The following is a 10,020-nucleotide window of genomic DNA, read 5'->3' as shown; positions in this document are numbered from 1 at the left end:
TAATTACGTAACAAAGAAATTTAGAGCGTTCATTTTTGCCATGGCAGGAATTATTGTACCACAGATTTGAGTCAAAAAGATAATTCAAATTTAAGTGAATACTTTTTTGTCAATTGATTCATTTATGAAAATATAGCGTTACTTTAGAGCTATCTATTGAAATACCTAATATTGCTTGACAAAGTATCAAACTATCTTTAAATAGACAAAATTGACAATTTGTACAAATATGTTCCAGAAAAAGACGCAGCTGAAGTAACAGAAAATGCCATTTTCAGATATCTAAAGATTGAAGCCAGTACTCAATGCATTTTCTTGGTGCTGGGGGTACTCGAAGAATTTTATTTTCTTTTCAGCACCAGATCTGAAGGTACCTTTTCTAATGACAAACCGTTCATAAGCTTATCACAAAAACTGAGACACGCGGAAACATGATGCTCAGTAACAGTAGATTTTTTTAAAACCAATACTAAGTAAAATTCATAGCAATTGAATTGTGTAGGTTACTAACGATATACGGTGTGTTTATTCACAAAGATGGTAATATAATTATTTTAAATGTATCGATGTCTGCATTTGAAATCAGATATAAAACAGAAATCACTAGAAATAGAAAAAAACTTGAAGCATTTTTGATATTTAAGTGAAAATATCTCTCTTTCTTGCTGCCGAGAATGCCTGCATACAGCTTTGAAGGCGACGCTGCTGTCATTAGACCGTGTTCAAACGGAGAAAGTTCCCGGCATTTTCGCAGCAAACTGGGATCTGGGCAAGTCCTGGTAATAATCATTAATGTTGTATATAGGGATATTTGCCAGGATAACTTTAGAGCCATTCTGAATGAAAAGTCTGAATTGCGAGTGTGCAGAGAATATACATTTCCCTGCCTAGACGGTAAAATATTTCCTTGTGGTATCATATTAGTGGTTATTGGTATCTCGGGTAGTCAGGAAAAGGTTTTCTCGTGTTGACGGTTGTGCTATTTTATGTAGCAAACCGATATAAGGTGGAATTTTCGTTCAGTGGGTTCCCTGCGTCATCGGTAAAATGCCACTGAAATTTTCTCCACATAAACAGGCTCTTAGTTGTTCAATAAATCCATTGTAATTGAAACAAATCTTGGCTGGATTGCCCTTGCAATTAAACAACATTTACCTTTGCTATAAATGAAAATGCAGCCTTTAATTGCCTAGAGACAAAGTAAGGAGAAGGGATGCGTTCCTAGGATTCGTACGCAACTTCCTCCGCAAGTATATAGAAACGATTTGCAATTTTTCCTTTCATAGCGTTCATAGCCGCTTCAGCAGCATTATTATACATTTCAGCTGCTTTATCTGTATCTTTGTCAAGCCCGAAACCACCTTCTTTATACATTTCAGCCATTCGAGCGTAGACCTTATAGGAAGGGTAATCATCAAAATCTTCGTATTGAGTCTCACTTAGCCTCAAACCTTGTTCATAAAAGTAGATCGCATCTGGCCAGGATCGGCTTCTCCTATTAACGGTACACAAGCATGATCAAAGTCAAATATGTACACATAACAGAGACATAAACGAGATACGCTTAATTTCTTCACCATGAAAGACAAAAATACTTTGGTTGTTCCTGAGCATTTCACGGCGCTTTTGCTTCGACCTCTGGATATACCCGCATAGCACATTTCAAGGCTCTAAGTTGCTATTCTCATGATAAGATCAAATGAAGTTATCAGGTAACTCTGTCTGATGATCGCATTAAGAATTCATCTCAGGGTAGCAACAGCCACCTGTCTATTCAAATATAACCGTTACACAAAGAAGTCAGTTTAGACTTATACTGTTCAATTAACTTGTTTAAACTTTACAAAAATGACAACAAATATCACCCTTATCATATTGAAGTAAAGATTTTTAATTTTATGCTCTTATAGTTTCAAAATTTGCAATATTTTCAATAAATTTGTGTTCTACAAAATCTTCGGATATGTGAAACAGATCTTAACTTTTTCTTTGTAGTTGTTTTTTTCTCCCTTGTTATTTTCATTTTTGAGCTATTTTAGTTACTAAGAATCCCGCCATGAACGACACGGTCGTTTATAATCTTTTAATTGATTACCAAAAATAGTTTGAAGCGACGAAGCAATATTCAGAATGAAAATGCCAAAATTCATGCTCATGTTGAAGGTAAAGTTGAAAGTTTTGAACAGAGGCTTGATAACGTGCTGAATACAAGGGAGGTTTGTTGCGAAAAGATAACAAAGAATTGCTGAAAAATATAGAAATTCTAAACTTACTTTTTGCAAAGTCGCTCGCCATTATCTAAGATAGTTGCAGCAATAAGTACCGATTCTCTGTCATTTTCTTTTGCAGCAGAAAGTAGATATTTCATTCCTGTCTCATAGTTCATATCATTTTCCTGGAAGTAATTATAATAGATACTCTCTTAAGAATTCTGATTTTTTTTAATAACATGCAAGCAAAGCTTAGACGAAAGAAAAGTGAAATTTTTTACAGACGTTAGCTAGTTTACAGATATCATTAGCAAAAATGTTGCAGGCGGGCCAGTGAGATAGATTGATGATAATTTCCAAGTATCGCCTGAATGCCACAGAACAAGGCTTCATGAAAATAAAACTTCACGTCGCTATTTATAATATCATTCTAACCACTATTTGCGTCCAATCCCTTCATTGCCTGGTGTAAAATGATATCCAAACATTAATTGGAAACAAATAAGATGAATACCTCCAGCACGTAATCCTCGAGAATCTTGTGGGGCAGCTGTAAATATAATTTGGCAAGCTCTCTTAGTGCCTCGATCAAGCCGCAGGACGCAGCATGCTCCATGTGGAATATTGCGGAGTCAAAATCAGGCTCATTGTCTGTAAATCGACCAATTTCGTTGTAAAACACAAGCTCTAAATGTACCTGAACAAACAAAACATCTCTACGTCACAAAAAAGTTCTTTGAAACTCATAAAATTTCACATTCAGCTTTACTAACAAAGACAAAGTCAAGATATGTCATCTAGATGACGAGATGTCATTTTGAATGAGAAAATGTCTTTTTGGATAGAACTGATACATTTACAGGTTTACAGTAATTTAAGCTAATTCAACATAGCCTTTTCAAATCGCGCATAAAATCGAGCATAGATGCTGCCCTGAAACAAAAAGCATTGATGCTGCCTTAAAAACAAAAAGCATAGATGCTGCCCTGAAACAAAAAGCATAGATGCTGCCCTGAAACAAAAAGCATAGATGCTGCCCTAAAACAAAAAGCATAGATACTGCCCTAAAACAAAAAGCATAGATACTGCCCTAAAACAAAAAGCATAGATGCTGCCCTAAAACAAAAAGCATAGATGCTGCCCTAAAACAAAAAGCATAGATGCTGCCCTAAAACAAAAAGCATAGATACTGCCCTAAAACAAAAAGCATAGATACTGCCCTGAAACAAAAAGCATAGATGCTGCCCTAAAAACAAAAAGCATAAATGCTGCCCTAAAACAAAAATCATAGATGCTGCCCTAAAACAAAAAGCATAGATACTGCCCTAAAACAAAAAGCATAGATGCTGCCCTAAAACAAAAATCATAGATGCTGCCCTAAAACAAAAAGCATAGATGCTGCCCTAAAACAAAAATCATAGATGCTGCCCTAAAACAAAAAGCATAGATGCTGCTCTAAAAACAAAAAGCATAGATGCTGCCCTAAAAACAAAAAGCATAGATGCTGCCCTAAAAACAAAAAGCATATATGCTGCCCTAGAACAAAAATCATAGATGCTGCCCTAAAACAAAAAGCATAGATGCTGCCCTCAAACAAAAAGCATAGATACTGCCCTAAAACAAAAAGCATAGATGCTGCCCTAAAAACAAAAAGCATAGATACTGCCCTAAAACAAAAATCATAGATGCTGCCCTAAAACAAAAAGCATAGATGCTGCCCTAAAACAAAAAGCATAGATGCTGCCCTAAAACAAAAAGCATAGATGCTGCCCTCAAACAAAAAGCATAGATACTGCCCTAAAACAAAAAGCATAGATGCTGCCCTAAAAACAAAAAGCATAGATACTGCCCTCAAACAAAAAGCATAGATACTGCCCTAAAAACAAAAAGCATAGATACTGCCCTAAAACAAAAATCATAGATGCTGCCCTCAAACAAAAAGCATAGATGCTGCCCTCAAACAAAAAGCATAGATACTGCCCTAAAACAAAAAGCATAGATGCTGCCCTAAAAACAAAAAGCATAGATACTGCCCTAAAACAAAAATCATAGATGCTGCCCTAAAACAAAAAGCATAGATGCTGCCCTAAAACAAAAAGCATAGATGCTGCCCTAAAACAAAAAGCATAGATGCTGCCCTCAAACAAAAAGCATAGATACTGCCCTAAAACAAAAAGCATAGATGCTGCCCTAAAAACAAAAAGCATAGATACTGCCCTAAAACAAAAATCATAGATGCTGCCCTAAAACAAAAAGCATAGATGCTGCCCTAAAACAAAAAGCATAGATGCTGCCCTAAAACAAAAAGCATAGATGCTGCCCTAAAAACGATGCTGTCTGAAGCTAAAAGGACTACCAATACATACCGTTCCGAGCACGGATTCTTGTAAGCTTTCATAGTCAATACTGTCAACATCCGAATATGCTTCGACATTTTCAATTTCAGAATCTTGAATTTCTTTATTGATGGGAGGAATGGCGATGGGAAGAACGGAAGATTTCTTTCTGTTAAATTTTGCAAAAAACACACCAATGTGCCCTTCGTCGTTATCCTAGGAACAAAACAGTAACATTAAAAGAAGATGAGAAGTCAATTTGCATTGACAAAAATACCCAGGCAAAATACAAGTAAATAAGGAGATATAAACTCATAATTAATAAAGTAACATAATAACAAAATTATTAATGTTAATTAAATGCAACCTTTTGCGGTAACAACTTCAAAATCACAAAACGCACCATGTCTCAAAGAGAAAATAAAGTTTTTTACTGATATCTTTTTATTATATATTACCAAGTCTGACCTTGAAATTTAATTACCGATCTAGATGAATCACTCTCCACAGAAAAGTGAGAGCAGTCCTCAAATGAAATATCATCTGATAACGAGAACGATCTGGTACTTTCCACGTCACTACCACAGTCAGAGTGTGAATGATCTGATAATATTTCAACCAGATCAAACATCGCTGTCATCTTCCGTTTGCTGATATAGTATTTATCACGTAACTTTGTTGATGGTTCTGATGAACTCAAAATGTCGTCAATTCTTCGCTCTTCCAAGGGACTGAGATCAAAGGGAGCAAGCCCCAAATCCTTGCATATTTTGTTGCACCGATGAGATGCAAAGAACAAGGCCATGCCCTTTGCACCGAGATTCCCTTCTCCATACTCTGAACCGCAAGCAGTGTGTATTTGTGGATCGGTGTACAAATCGCCAACACCTTGAATGTCAACAACGATCAACTGATGACCTGAGCGCTCAAATGTGAAGTGACTAAAAGCCTAAAAAGAAAGAATTTCGTTTAATACATGTCCAATATATTTCAAATGCGTTGGGGGTTTGCTAAATACAAGATATGCTTGTTGCAATATATACATTAAAAATGCGCAATACCGTAAAAGCTCTATTAAGCCCCATCTCTATTAAGTCCCCCCTTACCAAGCAAAAACTTTAAATAAGCCGCAACTTGCTATTAAGCCCCACTCTTTAGCCTTTGATGCCAAACAAAGAAAGCAGCCCATTTCGTGGGTCTCTCGACGGTTGTGATGATGATAAGATCGTGTGTATTAAATACGACCTGTGTGTCAGGAAAACCCGCGTTATTTTCCGCGAGTCATTGTTTTAGCTATATAGCTGTTTTGCAGTGCTGAGGTAACTATGTTAGCAACACGCTTGTAGCAACACAACCCTTGGTTGTTTAGAATGCGCACGTAAGGAGTATTCAGATTAATTCATTTTACACCCTAACACGTTTATTCCATCTGATTTAGTAATTTTCATAATCTATTAATACGTATATTGTTAATGCATTTTAATTTGGGAGTTGTTTTATCTGTTGATCGTATGAGACGTATCATGGAATATACAGTCCGAAATTCATGAAATATGGTCCACCGAGCCGGATGAGTTGATGAGATGGATGGATTTTCAACATGGAAGAAACATGGAAGCGTTTTTCGAGGTACGACAACGCGATATATGAATAAAATTAAAGAAGGAAATTGCACCGATGACACCGACGGGAGGAAATTGCAGAGATTAAGCTTGCAGCTAGAAGAGAAGAGAAATGAGCTGGTAGGGCTCAACAAGAATATTTTAGATTATATGATTGCAAACAACGAAGAAGAGGAATGCACCATCAAAACAGAAAAAGCTGCCGATTACGAAGAAAAAAACTTGGATGCCTTCGACATCATTGAGAAAAAACTCGAGAGAATGGAGCTGGAAGGTTTCAAGAGCAGTACGAAGAGCGTCATCTAACTCGGCTCATGCTGCGTACAGCCGAGTGAGGCAAATTTGTTTACTTCCGCCATTTTCAATAGTGGCAAAAACGAGCTGCAATAGGGTTCAGTATGGAAAATTGCTCGTTTTAATGCATGATTTTCGCGTGGCCTACAACTATTTCAGTGCCTTTTCTGATGCAAGTAGTTAGAGGAGATATAAATAAACAACACATAATAATTTTTTGGGGCTTTTAAACAGAATTTTAAAAAATATGGCTCTTTTAGTTTACGCAATTACGGGGGGAATATGGAAGTGGCCTGTCGTGTTTTTATGAGTTCAAAACTGCTTGCAATTTTTATTTCCATATAAATTAGAAAGAACGTTTTGAGTCTATCATCTAGCAATATAGACCATTTTAAATATATAATTCTTGAGTTTTTCTGTCTGTCGTTTAGAACCTAATATGGCATGAGTAGGAAAGTGCGAATGTTTTATATTTAGTAAAATTGAATTTGTAGAAAAGAAATTTGTTATGAATCAAAATACAAACAACGAGTGTGGTTTTGAAATAGTCTAAAAATATCAATAAGTTTAAAGAATCAAAATTTGTTTACTATATTTATACTCTGTTATTAATATCCAAGCATTGAATAATGACATATTTTCAGCTTTTTCTAGAGTTAGGCCTAGATTTTTCATAGCAGTTTCTGTAAACAAAGAAAGAAAAAGTAACTAAAACACATCTCTCTACAAATGTGTCAAAAAAATTATGCATTGAGTGGCTAAACATTGTTGCTGGATCCGTTTTAAAACAGATCAATCATTATTTTCTGGAATTTGGACGTGACCTAAAACACAACAGCAAGCACCGCGACTGTAAATGCTTGGAAATTGCGAATGACAGCTTATTTTTCCAATATTAACATCAATTCATAAATTTAAGTGCAATATCAGGTCACTCACCAAATTTCACATCGATATTCGAAAGAAGAGTGAGCGAGATCAATCCTTACTTTTACCAAATTTATAAGGACTCAGTATGGAGCAAGTTCCTTTATGCCACTATTCAAAATGCCGGAAGTAAACAAATTTGCCTCACAGCGTACCTGCGAGTTAGATATCTAGCGCCTTCGGCGCTTCTATATCATTGTTGCGTACCTTCAGGGATCAAATAGAGACTCATTATTGTGGACTCGAGGCTTTAGATGTGGATGAGCTGACGCACGCAAACATTGTTCCTGTTCTCTTCGAAAAGTTGCCGAAATCGATACGCTTTGGTATGATTCGATCGCTGGATAAAAAGTATGATGGATTGCTCGCTGATGGATGTTATTGATGCTCTAGATGGTAATGCCTCTTTGAAAAAGCCTGTCATTTCAAGGCCTAAGTTTACCAATAGGATGGAATTAGGAGCCGTGAGTGCTTTGTTTACATCATATAAAGGACAGTGTGTATATTGCTGTAGTGATCATTGTACGATAAATAAGCAACGTAGGTTTCGCCGAGAGAAGAGTGGATTTTATGAGGAAGAATTTTTGTTGTTTTTTGTGTCATAACGGTAAACATCGAACCTTTGAATGCAGATCTAAACCTGGGTGTAAATTCTGTAGAGGTATGCATCATTTTTCCCTTTGCAAGAATAGGCCTAGGCAAGGTAACGTAGCAGCTAAGTCTAATGAGGCGTGTGCACCCCTAGATCCAAGCGCCCCAGCATGGGTTGGGAGTAATTAGAGTACAAGAAGTGCTGTAGCCCTACAAACTGCCTTAGCCAACGTGGATGACAAGAAAGAGAGTAAAGTGATAGTATTGTGTGACTCAGATAGTTACAGATTCTTTATTTCAGCCGAGGCAGTACAAAAGTAGGTTTGAGGCCAGTGAGAAATAGGAATTTGAGTGTGAAGGTTTTTGGGAGTAAGGATGCAGAAGAGATAGTGACGGATGTAGTAGAGTTATCTCTTTGTTCACTACATGGGTTAAATTCAGTAAAAATTTCTCGTTATGTTGCAGATGATATACCAAGCATTACAGACACACACCCTGAAATTGTTAAGAAGGAGTACAATCATTTAAAAAGGTTATATTTTTCAGACGTTTGCAAGTTTCAGGAGCAATTAGAGACCCACATTCTTGTTGGTGCAGATGTAAGGTGGCAATTCTTAGAGAATGACCAAAGAGGGGGTGCAGATGAGCCTGTAGCAGTAAAAGCTATTCTTGGTTGGGTGCTATCTGGACCATTGCCAGGTATGAGATTAAGTTCTTCTGATGAAACTTCTGTAAATTTTGCCTCATCTCGAATTGCTGTTACATAATCGTCAAGTAGATAAACTAGGGGGCCTAGATACATTAGAAATAAGGAAAGAAGATGAATTACATGAATCTGTTGTGGATAGCATTGTGCATACAGGGTCTCGTTATTCTGTTTCTTTGCCATGAAAAGACCATGGCTCATTGCTATTGAATTATAACCAATAGATTAAAGTTTCAGTAGATTAAAGAATCAGGTAAACAAAATGAAACAAGAACATGGTATTCTTAAACAGTATGATGACATTATATCTGAACAGCCATTGTTTCCAAAGTATCTAATTTGGAACATGCTGATAAGGTATCATATTTACCACATTCTGCTGTTCTTCGTGATTCTGAAACCACTAGGGTTAGAATCGTATAGGATGCGTCGAGTAAAGATAAGTCTATTAAGTCATCTCTTAAAGATTGTTTACATGGAAGACCGTCTCTTTCTACATTAATTTTTGATATTTTATTGAGGCTTTTTTATGGAGAAAATTGCTTTAGTAGGTGACAATGCAAAAGCCTTTCTCATGATTGAGGTCAATTTAGTTGATTGCGATTGTTTGCGTTTCCTTTGGATTGATGACATTTATGCCCAAAACCAAAAGTGATTACATTTGTACTGTGATGAAATTTGAGATGAGTGACCGTGAGTTTTCAAAGAGGTTATGCCAGTCTTTTACCCAGATGACCTTGTTACTAGTGCTAGTAATACTATTGAGGCATATAATCTATTTTGCAAGGCTCATCAGAGAATGTTGAAAGGAGGGTTTGAACTAAGGAAGTGGAAGACTAATAATCTTGAGCTTAGAGAGATGATTGCTAAGAGTAATGATAGACAGAAAGAACCTAAATGTGAATAACATCCTTTGCAAAAGAAACCTTAGATTAGTAGAGAAACAGCAGGGAAAACTAAAGTTTTAGGTATGATGTGGGACAGTGATAAGGATAGTTTGGAGATAGACTTAAGTAAGGTATGAAGCAATTTTCAGCATCATATGCCTACTAAGAAGATTATTTTGAGTACTTTGGCTACGTTATTTGACCCTATAAACAAGCCCACTTGAAGTTCAGGCTAAGATTAAATTTCAAGACCTTTGTAAGATGGAACTCGGTTGGGATGATCCTGTACCTAGGTGGTTGGAAGAGTTGCGAGAAGTAAAGGCTATTGAAGTTCCAAGATGGATATGTGATGAGGTTGAAGGAGACGTTCTGTCATACGAGTTGCATGGATTTGGAGATGCCAGTAAGAAAGCATACTGCGCAGTTGTGTATTTGGTAGTTGTAACT

General features: G+C 36.5%; 1 protein-coding gene across 2 annotated transcripts in view; it reads right to left on the bottom strand.

Moving 5' to 3' along the window:
• Positions 1-128: 128 nt before the first annotated feature.
• LOC135692151 (eukaryotic elongation factor 2 kinase) overlaps positions 129-10,020 on the bottom strand; it is a 33,635-nt gene continuing 23,743 nt past the window's right edge. For both annotated transcript variants that reach the window (XM_065210199.2, XM_065210200.2), the window contains 5 exons: positions 5,031-5,495; positions 4,577-4,762; positions 2,725-2,907; positions 2,274-2,395; positions 129-1,495 (listed from right to left, as the gene is read on the bottom strand). In XM_065210199.2, the coding sequence (XP_065066271.2) occupies positions 1,222-1,495; positions 2,274-2,395; positions 2,725-2,907; positions 4,577-4,762; positions 5,031-5,495 (1,230 nt within the window). In that variant the 3' untranslated portion in view covers positions 129-1,221. The remainder of the gene's footprint in view (positions 1,496-2,273; positions 2,396-2,724; positions 2,908-4,576; positions 4,763-5,030; positions 5,496-10,020) is intronic.

Source organism: Rhopilema esculentum, chromosome 13 (assembly GCF_057945365.1).
Source record: "Rhopilema esculentum isolate cy_ngs chromosome 13, ASM5794536v1, whole genome shotgun sequence".
NCBI classification, from domain to species: Eukaryota; Metazoa; Cnidaria; class Scyphozoa; order Rhizostomeae; family Rhizostomatidae; genus Rhopilema; species Rhopilema esculentum.
The sequence above is the reverse complement of the archived record's forward strand: the minus strand, read 5'-3'. Positions and strand labels throughout refer to the sequence as shown.